The sequence below is a fragment of the Podarcis muralis genome, chromosome 8, assembly GCF_964188315.1.
Source record: "Podarcis muralis chromosome 8, rPodMur119.hap1.1, whole genome shotgun sequence".
Taxonomy (NCBI): domain Eukaryota; kingdom Metazoa; phylum Chordata; class Lepidosauria; order Squamata; family Lacertidae; genus Podarcis; species Podarcis muralis.
Window position 1 is genome coordinate 80,667,522 of NC_135662.1, and position 15,385 is coordinate 80,682,906.

General features: G+C 43.7%; 1 protein-coding gene across 2 annotated transcripts in view; it reads left to right on the forward strand.

Annotated features, from left to right (window-relative positions):
• The window catches only part of CTNNAL1 (catenin alpha like 1), a 58,095-nt gene that overhangs the window by 21,815 nt on the left and 20,895 nt on the right, over nucleotides 1–15,385 (forward strand). For both annotated transcript variants that reach the window (XM_028737982.2, XM_028737985.2), the window contains exons 2-9: nucleotides 3,192–3,381; nucleotides 5,523–5,710; nucleotides 6,307–6,426; nucleotides 8,372–8,461; nucleotides 9,315–9,485; nucleotides 10,863–11,063; nucleotides 13,206–13,292; nucleotides 14,898–15,056. In XM_028737982.2, coding sequence (XP_028593815.2) covers nucleotides 3,192–3,381; nucleotides 5,523–5,710; nucleotides 6,307–6,426; nucleotides 8,372–8,461; nucleotides 9,315–9,485; nucleotides 10,863–11,063; nucleotides 13,206–13,292; nucleotides 14,898–15,056 — 1,206 coding nt within the window. The remainder of the gene's footprint in view (nucleotides 1–3,191; nucleotides 3,382–5,522; nucleotides 5,711–6,306; nucleotides 6,427–8,371; nucleotides 8,462–9,314; nucleotides 9,486–10,862; nucleotides 11,064–13,205; nucleotides 13,293–14,897; nucleotides 15,057–15,385) is intronic.

Below are 15,385 nucleotides of genomic sequence, written 5' to 3' on the forward strand. Positions count from 1 at the left end.
CATATGGGGGCTCATATGTTTGAAGGACTTGCAATTAGAAATGAGTAAACCCCTTCATTGGGGCCAGTGGTTCCACCATATTCTGTCTCTTGACAAACTCGCTTCCTAATGGCATGCAGTGAGGTGTGTTTTTGTACGGAGGAGCATTTATTCATGTTAATCGCCATGCGCAGCCTGAAACGGTACAGCCCAGATACAAGTTTTCCACCTCAGTAAGAAACTAGGCCTAATGGATCAATCAATAAGATTGCCAATCTTATACCTGCTCTTCCTTCAAGGAAATTTGAGCAGAATCCTGCTTTGCTTCAACCTGACCCATCTGACTGAATTGCCTCTGTACTGTGTGCCTAGAGAACATAAGAAGAGTGGAGAAAGAAAATATCTGCCTGGGGATAGCAGCCATCGATAGCCTTTTCCTCCATGAATTTGCCTAATCCTCTTTCAAAGACATTGAAGTTGTTGGCCACCAATGCCTCTTGAGAGAGCAAATTCCATTGTTTCAGAACACACTCTATTTTATACAGTGGCATTCCTATCTTCCTCGACCCTTGGTCATGCTGGCTGAACCTAATGGGGGTCCTGCAACTTCTGGAGAGCCAGAAATCCCTCACGCCTGCTTTACATGATGATATGAATGTGAAGGGACGCAGGTGGCGCTGTGGTCTAAACCACAGAGCCTAGGGCTTGCTGATCAGAAGGTAGGCAGTTCAAATCCCCGCGGTGGAGTGAGCTCCTGTTGTTCGGTCCCAGCTCCTGCCAACCTAGCAGTTTTAAAGCATGACAAAGTGCAAGTAGATAAATAGGTACCACTCCGGCGGGAAGGTAAACGGTGTTTCCGTGTGCTGCTCTGGTTCACCAGAAGTGGCTTAGTCATGTTGGCCACATGACCCGGAAGCTGTCTGCGGACAAATGCCGGCTCCCTCGGCTTATAGCGTGAGATGAGTGCTGCAACCCCAGAGTAGTCCACAACTGGACCTAACAGTACCTTTACCTTATGAATGTGAAGTAGCCTGAGGTTGATGTGAGCTTCAGGAGACTATTGGTTATCCAAGGATAGCTGATCACGTAAACATCATATGAGGTTCTACGACTCTGTTGTCTCCTGCCAAAGAAACAGGAGATTTATTTAGGAAAAACTTTTGCCCATTAGCGATAGCATGCATAACAAATAAGCTACTGGAAACAAAACAAAAAAAATGACACTGAAACATTGAGATAGAGATTATTAGAAGCCGTTAATTCATGATGAATATTCATCTGGAATTGTGTGAACTTTCTTTGGTTTGCACCCATAAATGCTTTGCTTATACTTTTATATACTGTTGGTTTCTAACAGATAAAGTTATTTTAGCTTTTAGGTAATAAACGTAACCCATGGGTGCAAACATAAACAGAGATCAGGTGTTATTCTTGTTGCATTAAGCTAAAATATTGTGTTAGAAGGGTTCCAGTTATAGTTTTAATCCCAGGAGTGTAGCTCATGCAAGGGGTTTTTGTCTAGGAAAATGTGTGATACCTACATGCAGACTGTAACATACAAGAGTTGTGCAGCCCTCTTTTTCACTGCCTTGGGAAGCCACGATTGCCTACGACTCCCCAGAGTTTGTGTCACTTGCACACAAAATGTTTACACATTATTTTAATAGGGGAAAGGGGTTGACACATGAAGTAGCCCTTAGTTTTCAGGTGTAAAAAGCCACTGAATTGCTTTAATCGTGGTACAGTGAGCTGCTCACGCACATTTAACTTGTGCATATTCAGCTTTACACACTTGGCAAAAAAATTAAAATTAAAAGGGAGGCAGAAAGGGAAGCGGGCACCCGGAAGAAAAGACTTTGGCATTCCCACTCGCTGTTGCACCCAATGTGTTTTGACCATACACAATTTTGGTGTGATCCCTGGAACGTAACCCCTGCGTAGGTTGAGGACTTCCTGTGCTTGAAAGACACATCATGTACATTCTGGAAGAATAGCTATGTTAGGCCCAGTTCATACATTTCCTGGGCCAATGATTCCCTTCACAAGGAGGAATAAGTGTATGTTCTCCCTCTGACATACACCTAATGTCAAATGTCAAGTCTAAGTTGTGAAAACTGTGTGCATGTATGCCAGATCTTTTTTGGGGGGGTGAGGAGACATAATCTGAATTGCGCCTCCATATGGTCCATCAACATCATGAATTATATTACTTGTGCTCTAGAGGCATACCTAGGCACCCTTGGCATGGAGCTGTATCAGCACATGGACCTGTTCCTTGTGCCCTTGGCAGTTGCTGGCTCTCTCTTGTCTTCCTTCGCGATTCTTGAGCGCTACTGTGCTTCTTGCGCCCTTGGCGGGGGCCAAGCTAAACAACCCTTAGATGCGCCCCTGATGATGCTAAGCCAACCTGCTGCCAGTCAGTATAAGACCACTTTCTAAGTTCCCAAAACATTTGTTGTGGCACGGTCTAAAACCTTACTTCATCAAATGATGATGATGATTACCAATTTGATTACAGTGGTACCTTGGGTTACATACGCTTCAGGATACATACACTTCAGGTTACAGACTCTGCTAACCCAGAAATAGTGCTTCAGGTTAAGAACTTTGCTTCAGGATGAGAACAGAAATCGTGCTCCGGCGGCGCAGCAGCAGCAGGAGGCCCCATTAGCTAAAGTGGTGCTTCAGGTTAAGAACAGTTTCAGGTTAAGTACAGACCTCCGGAGCGAATTAAGTACTTAACCCGAGGTACCACTGTACTTAACCACCATTCACCGTAACGTCCTAGGGTGGGTTGCAGTGATTTTAACAATACAATACAGTGGTACCTCTAGATGTGAACGGGATCCGTTCCGGAGCCCCGTTCACATCTAGAAGCAAACGTAACCAGCGACAGCATGTCTGCACACACGCAAGCAGCGAAACCCGGAAGTAACGCGCTCCGTTACTTCCGGGTTGCCGCGGAGCGCAACTCAAACTCACTCATCCCGAAGCACATTGAAGCCGAGGTATGACTGTATTTAAAAACAGTTTAAAACATCACAGTCACACAGCTAGGGTGCATCCTAAAAAATAAATATCTCTCAGGTAAATATAGTTTTTCTGTTCCTCCCCCCCCCCACTGTCTATTATTGTTTTGAGTTGAGCTTCTCAAGACATGCTGACACACTGTTTAATGTGTAATTTTAACTGATAGATGTTTTTGCTTTCAGATAACCACCCTCATTAACCATAAGGATAAGCCAAAGAAGTCAGACAAGACTTTGAGAGCGGTCCAGCAAGTGGGCCAGGCCGTAAAACTGGCGGTTGGGAGATTTGTCATGGTAGGCGAAGCTATAGCCAATGAAAACCAAGAGCTGAAAGAGGAAATGAAGGTTGCTTGCACTGAAGCAAAGCAAGCAGGTAAGTGGGTATTTATAGAGCATCAGAGGCTTGCCATCGTCTCTGCCGTGAGAACCCCAGGAAATGCTTCCTTCTTCCAACTGCTAAAGATAGTTTGAGAGGTGGTGATTAAAGCCATTGGGTGTTGATTTGGTCTGCAAGGAAGAATTGCAAATTTTTAGTATTTGGAGCAGCGCTCATATCTCCCTACTGGGATTTCTTCTAGCTAGGATGTCTACTTTTTTGCTGAAATTGTATTAACTCCTTCTGTTGATTACTGGCATATAGCCAGTTGGGTAAAGTGAAGCATTAACCTAGAGAAATTGTGGAATGACCCAGCTCCTCAGGAATAATCCTTATGTGATTATGTAAAATAGAGACTGTGGTAATGATTGCGTTGGCTCATTGGAGAATCCTCTGCAGCTTCTGGAAGGAAGTCCCAGGTGTCTAGGCACCTAAATTGGGGGTGACTACATTTTGTGCTCTCTAAATGATAATGTAGAAAGGTGGCCAGTCAGAGAGTGAAGCACTAGAGAATAAAAAAGTTTGCCAACAACCCCCCCCCCAAATCTTGCCCCAGCGGCATGGCTATAAAATGATCACTTGGAGACCTCTGCTCACAAAACAGCCTTGCAATAAACACCCCTTCTGATGTTTAAAAAGATAGAAATTGAACATTTTCTGATATTATTATTATTATTATTATTATTATTATTATTATTATTATTATTTTGAATTGATTAGTCACTTGATCTTGCCCAGGCCAACACAAAGCGACTTACAACCAAACAAATAAGCAGACAAAAAACAAAGCTCCACATAAATCAATTAAAACCAAGAGGAAAAAGAAATACATTTAAAACATCCTGCCCACTTCTAAAAGCCCACAGATGTTACAAGGCCAAGGCCTGGTTATAGAGGAAAGCTTTTGCCTGTCATGCTTCCAGGACCTGGGAAAATAATGGAGGAAACCCTAGTTTTATACTTTAAAACAATAGAAAAAGAAGGAGGCATTACTGAGCCTCCCTTCATCAATAATGAAAACAGAACGGCACCTTATTCTTCCAAACAGCCCAGGGATTTTCAAACTGATACAGAATGAAACTTTGCAAAAGAACTAGCTGCTCAGTTCCAGAGTTTTAAAATAGAATCGATGGAAACTGGGAAACAACTAGTTCAGCTCGTAAGAAGAATTTTTATTTTATTTTAATTTTTTACAAACAGGCACTTGGGACTGAAGATATTGCAAAAGTGGTGTTAGAAGTAGAGTTGGAAACCTGACAGTACTGTCAAAAAATTGAAAAGCGAGAAGCAATAAATAAAATACCAACTGTAGGTGGCAGAAAACCTAGTCTTCATCATGATGAAAGATGAAAATGAATGATGGGTTGAATTAGAAAACAGAGAAATACCCGGTCTCCCAGTATACATGCTTGCATTGTGGAAGCAAAAACTAAGAACACTTCCAGTGACTTAAGAGGATTCATCTATCCCCTGGTCTTAAGTGTGGAGAACGAGAAAAGAAAAAAATGTTGCCGTTTGTTTCACCTTTTAAACCCCTTGCTTTTCACACAGATCTTCCGCCACCAATCCAAATAGGCATTGTGAATATGTGCTTCTGGAAAACAAGGGGTTGTACAGTCTGCGAGACTATACTGCGGTATCTGAATAGGAATACAAAGACAAATTTCAGGGGGGTGCTCTCTGTGACGGCTTAATTATCATCATTCGAGCATTAGAGTGATTTGGGAGTGGGCTGGGAATCATAGGGGATGAGGAGATTTGCATTTCCTTCGGCAGTTATTTGTCCCTAGACCTTTAGCGCTGTTGATTTAAGACGGTGTACACTCCTCAATACAGCCATACCTTGGTTTTCGAACAGCCTAGTTCTCAAACATTTTGGCTCGCAAACAATCAAAACCCAGAAGTGACTGTTCCAGTTTTCGAACGTTCTTTTGGAAGCTGAACGTCCGGTGGGCCTTCCACAGCTTCCGATTGGCTGCAGGAGCTTCCTGCAGCCAATCAGAAGCCGTGCTTTGGAAGTTGAACACTTTGGAAGTTAAACGGACTTCCGGAACGGATTCCGTTCGACTTCCAAGCTACGACTGTACTCAAAATAGCTCTGAATCTGTTTTAATTGCTGTACTTTGCTTAATTTGTAGGTGAGACGATAGCACAGCTTACAGATGTAGCTACCATGGACCATCCGGAATCTGATGGCCAGATAACAATCTTCACGGACAAAACAGGAGTGGTAAAAGCTGCAAGACTGTTGCTTTCTTCAGTGACTAAAGTGTTGGTGTTGGCCGACAGAATAGTTATTAAGCAAATTATAACTTCTAGAAACAAGGTATTCAAGGTTTTCTGAATATGGGCACTTCATGCTTGCGTGACTGAACGAGTTGAGTGAGAATGAGGCTTTGTATAGGACTGATAGCATTCCGTTTTATAGATTTTTCAAAGCTAAATGCTTTAAAATGCTGTTGATTTCAATGGGAGCTAGTTAAATAAATTGGACCCAGATGTACTCACAGTGATCATTTTGCGCAGGGGTTCCATTCCTCATGTGTCAGCAAAGTGCACTTTATGCCTGTATTTAACTGACACTAGATTGTATCAATTATGTATTAGCCATTTTTTGAGCAATAATAACCACCTCCTTAATATGTAACTGCTACACAGTAAACCACAGAATTGGATTTCTTGGTGCTACAATAGGAATAAATGAACATAAATGACCAGATAGGTTGGGAGTTGAGCTACATGTTGGAATCAAAAGATGAGACTTGCAATAGGAATAACTGACTTGAGTTGGGTGGCCAAATAACATAAGAAAAGATTTCTTGCGTCTAAAATGCAAAACTAAATGTTTCAGAGATATTTTTTTCTCTTTACCAGTGATATTATAGATATGTCATTGATAGCTTTATTAAATTTGTTTGGTAGGTCCTTGTAACAATGGAACAGCTAGAGCGAGTGAGTAGTTTTCAGGAATTTGTGCAAATATTCAGTCAGTTTGGAAATGAAATGGTGGAGTTTGCCCATCTAACTGGAGACCGACAAAACGTAAGTATTGTGAGAAAGCCTGTTGCCCTGTGCTTTAAAAAACAGTAAATAAATGAAGTGTATTTAAGCAAAGTACTGCGTTTCCCCCCTGCCTGCTTCCATAGGAGAGGAACAGTCATCTGTTCTGCCACATTAAAAACTCACACTTGCTATTTAGTGGCTGTATTTGAATATCTATTTCTCAGCATATGAGCTTTATGTACTTACACACAGCTGTTTCAGTGCTCCCTTTATGCTGGAGGGACAACAACCCAGGAAGCTGCAGTCAACCATGGCTTCCTGGTAGGCCCAAGCTGCCAGCATGCCCGAAAGCCATTAACCATAGTTTGCTGGGCTAGATGTAATGAGAAGCTATAGTTGGCTGCGGTTTCCTGGCTTGCTTCCCCGCTCATCTGAAAGGAGGAGCGAAGCAGCAGTGTGCGGGTGCAGGTAGTTCATCCATACCTTAGCTTACTAAGCGAAGATTTCATCATCTGAACACGGCCATTGAGTGTAATAATAATAATAATAATTTATTATTTGTACCCCGCCCATCTGGCTGGGTTTCCCCAGCCACTCTGGGCGGCTTCCAACAAAGATTAAAAATACATTAAAATGTCACAGATTAAAAACTTCCCTGAACAGGGCTGCCATCAGAAGTCTTCTAAACGTTAGGTAGTTGTTTATCTCTTTGATATCTGATGGGAGGGCATTCCACAGGACAGGTGCCACTACCCAGAAGGCCCTCTGCCTGGTTCCCTGTAACCTCACTTCTCGCAGTGAGGGAATCGCCAGAAGGTCCTCGGCGCTGGACGTCAGCGTCCGGGCAGAACGATGGGGGTGGAGATGCTCCTTCAGGTATACTGGGCTGAGGCCATTTAGGGCTTTAAAGGTCAACACCAGCACTTTGAATTGTGCTTGGAAACGTGCTGGGAGCCAATGTAGGTCTTTCAAGACCGGTGTTATGTGTTCTTGGCGGCCGCCCCCAGTCACCAGTCTAGCTGGGCAACGTATTGGGTATCTTAAGGCATAAAGCTCTTTAGGAACATTGAGATTTCATTTGGCTGTCATTGGCTGAGAGCTAAGTGCAGCCTTCACAACTGGTGCCCTCTATCGGGGGCTGACGGGAGTTGCGGTTCAAAATATTTGGCGGGCGCCATGTTGGTGAAGCCTGCTAAATGGAACTGTCAGGTTCATAGGCAGTATACCTCTGAATGGCAGGTGGCCGAGACAAATAGTTGGGGAAGGTAGTTTCTGCTTCCGTGTCCTGCATGCGTATATCCTAGAGGCATCTGGCTTGATATTTTTAGAAACAGGATGTGGCCTGGATGGACCTTGGATCTGATCTAGCAAGGGGGTTCATACATTCCTACAACCATTTTTGGCAAGGGATATCTGTGTATGAAGTAGACTTCTTTAGAATGAGACAAGCTGGTGAACCAGCCTTGAAATGGGACGAGAGGTGTGAATCGCCCAGATCAAATAGACATGAATGAAAACAGCTCTAGCGTACTCTAGGCGACCTTAATAAGGAAATCAAACTATTTGTGCTCCAATTACGGAGGGTGACTTTACATAATCAAAGACCCATGTGGGTTTGTTTCCATTATCTGGATTCCATATTTGTCTTTGATTGCTGGTAATAGATCCCACGTGGATTGCTAGTTCATAATAAACAGTGGAAGCCACAACTTGGCAGGATTCCTATATCACGGGATCGGCCTAGCAGCAATTTCCTTCAACCTCCCTGCCTCTTGATCACCTAGTACAGTGGTACCTCGGGTTATGTAGGTTGGTAGTGTTGATATGTCTGAAGCCTGCAAACAGATAATAGAGTTCAGCCATAATGTTTAATTCCACCCGAATTTTACAGAAAGGCTGTCCAAATACCCCATCATTAGATAAGGAAGTAGCTAAGCTCTTTGATTGACTATCCACCAAGAGTGTTTTCATTTTCTTTCCTTAGGATCTGAAAGACGAAAAGAAAAAGGCCAAGATGGCAGCGGCAAGGGCTATTCTCGAGAAATGTACCATGATGCTTCTCACTGCTTCCAAGGTAACTCGTTTACTCATGTGACATTAGCAGAGCAAAGACTTTGGGAGCCTCTTTGCTGCAGCAGAGAAGAAATTGACTGAAGCAACACCAGCCAACGCATAGGGAGGCTAGAGGGCTTTCCAAAAGGCAGTGTTGACAAATGCAATGGCTGACTAATTGGTGGGATTGATAAGCAGCCTTGACTATTTTGCTTGAGGGAAGGAGGCAGAGCATAGAGAGAGTCTTCCCTGCAGCAGAAACTGATTTAGGGCAGTGCCTCTGGTTCCCCTGTGCCGGGAGCTGAGCTGGGCCGGGGGGCACAGGGTGCCACAAATCTTAAAGGTGTAGTTCACACGCAGAATTGGAGGCGAGAGGCTGGAAGGCGCAGAATTTTGGCCTTGCACAGGACGCTGCTGAAATTTGAAAGGCCAAAGTCTGCCCCTGTCTGCAGACTGCACAGAGACGCCTGGATAATACCTGAAGGAGCGTCTCCACGCCCATCATTCTGCCCGGACGCTGAGGTCCAGCACCGAGGGCCTTCTGGCGGTTCCCTCATTGCGAGAAGCAAAGCTACAGGGAACAAGGCAGAGGGCCTTCTTGGTAGTGGCGCCCGCCCTGTGGAATGCCCTCCCATCAGATGTCAAAGCGATAAACAACTACCTAACGTTTAGAAGACATCTGATGGCAGCCCTGTTCAGGGAAGTTTTTAATCTGTGACATTTTAGTGTATTTTTGGTCTCTGTGGAAGCCACCCAGAGTGGCTGGGGAAACCCAGCCAGATGGGCAGGGTATAAATAAATTATTATTATTATTATTATTATTATTATTATTATTATTATTATTATTATTATTATTTTCAACCTTTATTTCCAAGACCTGTTTAAGACATCCTGACTGTGAATCAGCACGTGTAAACAAAGGAGCCGTGTTCCACAGGATGAGACTAGCTTTGGAGCAGGTAATAGAGATTGTAACGGACTCTCGACCCAGTGGAGAGAACGAACCAGGCCCAGTGAGCATCTATACTGGCATCAAGGAATTCAAGGTAAGGACAAAATAGTGAGGGGGTTTTTTGTTTTTGTTTTGAGAGTGTGGCTTAAATCCCTAGGTGGAGACACATGAGCAGAAAACCACCTTCTGTATACTTGGATTGAAGGGCAATAGAGGTTTCCTTTCCTCCAAGGGAAAACAGGAGGCACTCTTTCATGGAACCACAATGGTACTAAGGGCCCTTTATATATTAAGGAACTCTGCGTGCAGAAGTAAAATGAATGCTGTTCGATTTCAGATACCAGATAACTGGCAGTAGGTGCCAGAGTTTTGTCTGCCTTTCGTGCAACAAAATTCAAAAAAATTAACCCAAGAACACTGGTGAGTATTTAAGGTCATCAACCCTAATATGTGGGTTGCCATCTGATTGGATTTTATTCTGATCCTGGTCTGATTTTAGGATGTATTTTAATTGATTGCCTGATTTTATGTTAATGTGTTATATATTTGATGTTAGCCGCTCTGAGCCTGGTGTTGGCCGGGGAGGGCAGGGTATAAATAAAAATAAAAATTACAACAACTACTACTACTACTATTAGTTTGCTGTGAATTGTATTACTGAAGGTGTTCCAAGTTAATACAAAGACAAATCCAATTTGAGAGGCTTTTGTATAGGGGGAATGAGAGAGCGCATCATGCTATGCTCCTTTAAAATATGACATTGTTGGTGCTGCCCCATATGGTCACAGTATGGAGTAGGTGTTGCTGTGGTTTGGCCAATTTCCACCATTCAACCCATTTCCCCCCTTTTTTGGGGTGGATGGATAGCCAGTGCTACTTGAGGAGTGGCACATTGTTCATATGGCAGTGTTATGTACAGCTATTAATGTTGAATGTTGCCTGTGTTCTATTAGTGTTGCATGTGGAGTCCAGATATTCTTGGACTCCAGCTCCCATCAGCCATGGCCAATGGTTAGGAACGATGGAAGTTGTAGCTCAACAACATCTGGATGGCCACAGGTTCCCCATCCCTGTTCTTATTATCCCACTAAACTCTGCCACCCTTCGAAATTCATATCCCCAAGGGGATTGGATGAAATATAGCCATGCATTCCTCATGTGTCACTTGTATATCGTCTTAGAAAAGTGTACAGTGGTACCTCGGGTTAAGTACTTAATTCGTTCCGGAGGTCTGTTCTTAACCTGAAGCACCACTTTAGCTAATGGGGCCTCCTGCTGCCACTGCGCCGCCAGAGCACGATTTCTGTTCTCATCCTGAAGCAAAGTTCTTAACCTGAAGCACTATTTCTGGGTTAGCGGAGTCTGAGGTACCACTGTACTTGATTCACAGCTCTTAACCATTATAGTACACTTGTTAGTCTTCTATGATTTTTTGAGATGTCTTCATGGTTCTCCCCGCCCTGTTTCACAGAATAAGGTGGAAGGATTGCGGGAGAATCTTTATCTTCTGTCAAAGGAAAATCTTCGGGCAATGCTACGTGTTGTCCTTGAGCACACAGAGGATTTTACTGATTCTGCTTATACGAGCCACGAGAATAGAGAGCGCATCTTGGAACTGTCCAAGCAAGCAAAGATGGAACTGGAGCAGCTGGTGTCAGCGTGGATGTATGCTGTAAGATTTTTTCTTCCCCCCCCCTAGCATTGCTGATTCATTTACGTTTGCTTGAAAAGAAATACACTTCGAGGGCAATTGGCAGAGAACAGCTTATTTGATAACCCTAATAACATCCCATTACAATATTGCAAACATCATAAGTTAATTATAATCCTTGCCGTTGGTTTTTTAAAACGTCGTTTTGTTTAGTTGTGTTTTGCAGTCGTTTACAAAACCAGATATAAACACACACTAATAATTGGAGATGCACAGATACACACACACACAACACACTTCTCACTATTGGCTAATATAGAAAAATAGACTTGTATTGGACATATTTTTTTGTCCTCTGGAGTCTGATTAACCTTTCCATTAACATTGGCTTGGTAGCCCCAACATATGGTTTGGGAGCACCAGATGTTGCAGCATGGCTAATGCTAAATAGGTGTGAATCTGGCCCCTTGGATGGAGGCCGGATTAAGATGGTTGCGGGCTTTGGTGCAGTTCCCAAAATAGGGCCACTTTCCCCCCAAAGTAAACATAGAATAATGTACCACAAAATAAGACTCATGGTATCTTGAAGACAAACAAATTTTTATCTTCAGGTTTATGGTACAAACTTTCATGAACTAAAAATAAATACTGTGAGCATGTACAGTTTTGCATTTAAATTCACATAACTCAATGTTTTGCTCACTTGGGTCAATTTCCAACTCTCGGCCTAACCTGCTTCACCTGTTGTGAAGACACAACAAAAGGTGTAAAATGGCGGCACAATGGGTGCTTGTGTCATAGGCAACAAATTTTGGTTCCTTTAACCAGAGTGATGCATATTTGTACTATAAAGGACCATTATTTTTCTGACCGCCCACCGCCACCCCCAGTCTTAATCTGGCCTGCTGGTTGGTTGCTTTAGATCTGTAAGTCCAACTTGTAAAATCGTGTTTGAATTGAGCTTACCCCTAGGTTAGTTTGCACAGGGGGTTGATTCCTCATTGTACTGGGAGTGGGGACTGCGGAACGTAGACCGATCTTTCATTTTATAAATGTTTCTGTTTACTTTTTACTATTTTACCAATGGACTGTGGGCCGCACCTCCAGTAAGTAGACATGGTCTGTTTCTTCCCCAATCTGTCATTTACAGAAACCCTGCAGGGTAGGTTTGGATGAGAGAGCAAGTAGCCCAAGGTCACTGATGCACATAATGTCATAGGTTTCCAGGACGCTTACCTTTTATGCTGCACTGACTTACACAACAAACAGAAGGGACGCGGGTGGCGTTGTGGTCTAAACCACTGAGCCTCTTGGGCTTGGCGATCGAAAGGTCGGTGGTTCGAATCCCCGTGATGGGGTGAGCTCCCATTGCTGTCCCAGTTCCTGCCAACCTAGCAGTTCAGAAGAACACCAGTGCAAGTAGATAAATTGGTACTGCTGCGACGGGAAGGTAAACGGTGTTTCCGTGTGCTCTGGTTTCCGTCACAGTGTCCCGTTGTGCCAGAAGCGCTTTAGCCATGCTGGCCACATGACCCAGAAAGCTGTCTGTGAAGAAACGCCGGCTCCCTCTTCCTGAAAGGGAGATGAGCGCCGCAACTCCATAGTCACCTTTGACTGGACTTAACCATCCAGGGTTTTACTTTTTAAAAAAAACACAACAAGCAAGTCACATGGTCAGGACTGGCTAACAAATTCTTGTCTAACAGAAGCAAAGTGGATTGCTCTATATCTCTAATTCTGTGACAGAGAAGCATGCCGGAAAAAGCAGAACGTATATAGTCGAACCCTAGTATCATGGAATTGTAGTGTTAGAAGAGACCCTGAGGGTTTAGGGAATTTTTAAATATTTAATGCTGTATTGTTTTTAACACTCGATTGGAAGCCGCCCAGAGTGGCTGGGGAAACTCAGCCAGATGGGTGGGGTATAAATAAATTATTATTATTATTATTATTATTATTATTATTATGCAGGAATTCCTGTCCCTGCTTACTCAAAGAAAAGTCTCACTTTGTTCAGGGAGCTTAACTTCCAAATCAGTATGCATAGAGCTGCACCTTTTACTTGCAAACCCATGTTTGAATTATGATTATGACGATGAATTTTTTAAACGACCGAATTGCCTAAAAACCCATCCTGCGGGATTGGGAATTGTTTCTCTCCAGCAAAGTCAGAGGAAAAAGGATGTCACGGAAGACCTGGAAGTAGCGATATTAAAAATGTGTCAGTGTATGACCGAGCTTCAGAGAGAAGTAAGTGCAATTCAGTACAATCTGCAGTAAATTTCGGGAGCTTCTTGGGCTTTGATATGTGTAACTTTCTGAAAAACAAATCCTTGGCTCAGCAGATGTGATGGTAGTTCCAACTAATTGAATCTACCACTTGAGCCTTTTTTTTATATTGCAAGATATAAGTAGGTAGCCATGTTGGTCTGCTGTAGTCGAAACAAAATTAAAAAATTCCTTCCAGTAGCACCTTAGAGACCAACTAAGTTTGTTATTGGTATGAGCTTTCATGTGCATGCACACGAAGAAGTATCTGAAGAAGTGTGCATGCACACGAAAGCTCATACCAATAACAAACTTACCGTATTTTTCGCTCTATAGGACGCACCTTGTTTTAGAGGGGGAGAACAAGAAAAAAAAATCTCCCCCTCTGCTCAGCGCACCTTCAGCGAAGCGGCAGGAGAAACGGAGCCCCCTCCATTTCTCCTCCCGCTTGGCTGAAGGGGCGCTGCGCAGCTCTCCCTTTCTGCTGAAGCCAGGAGAGTCTTGCTCTCCTGGCTTCAGCAAAAGGAACCTGAAGCCTGCGGAGCGCAGCGGGAACTCACGCTGTGCTCTGCAGGCTTCAGGCGGCTGTCCCTGAAGCCTGGAGAGCTAGAGGGGTCGGTGCGCTTCTGAGGCTTTATGTTGCTATCGCTGAAGTCAAGGAGCCTGCATTCGCTCCATAGGACGCACACACATTTCCCCTTAATTTTTGGAGGGGGGAAAGTGCGTCCTATAGAGCGAAAAATACGGTAGTTGTCTCTAAGGTGCTACTGGAAGGATTTTTTTTAGTTTATATTGTAAAGTTATCTTGAAGTAATTACCTGCAAGGAAGCCTGCTAGCATGACCTGAATACAAGAACACACATTGCTAAGTAATATTTTAGAATTCGGCCTGTCATGGTTCATTTTTCTTATGTAATCTATTGCCCAGTCAATGCTCTGGTAGCACCTTGAGCTGTGGCATTATTTAACCTAAGTGCCGGTCAGGGTGTTTCTGGGAGCCCCAGGTAAGCTGCTCTGAGCCCACTTTAGGTAGCACAGCTAGACATATGTATGGAAAAATAAGACACATCAGTTTACAGTTAAACACAGCTACCAGTAATGGAGGGAAGGTTGGGTTGGAGATGCTTAACTGACCTGGGAGGTGAGTTGCTGCTGCTGACTGGAAGGGAAGGCAGCTCAGCGCAAGTGCTCTGGTGGAGCCAATCCATTGTTCCTGTTGTTGTGCAGGCACAACAATGTCCCCAATGCACTGCTGCCTCACCCCTTGGCTTCTGGGGAGCCAACAACAACTATGGGTGGTTGGGCAAACATCTCTGCTCCACCACGCTCTGTGAGACTGATCGTGGTTCTTCAGTTCTTTTTTTGTGATGAGGAATTGGAAAAAGAATGATGCGTAATGATGGAAGTTTTGTACATCTCGCCCAGTCTTAATTTGCTCTGAATTGTCCACCACAGGCAATCTGGTGTTGTAACCTACCGGTTTCTTTCTTTCTTTCTTTCTTTCTTTCTTTCTTTCTTTCTTTCTTTCTTTCTTTCTTTCTTTCTTTCTTTCTTTCTTCTCCTCCCCCCCAAATATATATATCAAAGCTTCACAGTGCAGCAACATCTGTCGCAGCAGACGTGATAAAATACCATTCTGATCACCTTGTTTTGAAAGCTCTGAAAATCTGCGGGACAGAAGGAAACATAGAAGCAGTTGCAGAACACAGCTGTAAGCTCTCTGAACAGAAAGAACAGTTGATTGAAGTAAGTTGGCACCGTGTTCATGAACATGTTCAAAAATGCTTTAATATTAAGATTTAAAGCGGTCTTGAGTTTTTGTCAGTTTGGGGCACACCTGTGAAATGTGTGCAGGTTCCGACTCCACAAACATGCCCATGCCCACACCCCAGGGTTGGGGCATCAGTTGACTAGGTTGTTAGGCCTTGCAGTACCACGGTTCTCAAGTTTGCCTGTTCTGTGCTTTGCCTGGACTCAGGGATGGGGGAGCACATTAACGTAAAGGTAAAGGGACCCCCTGACCATTAGGTCCAGTCGTGGCTGACTCTGGGGTTGCGGCGCTCATCTCGCTTTAT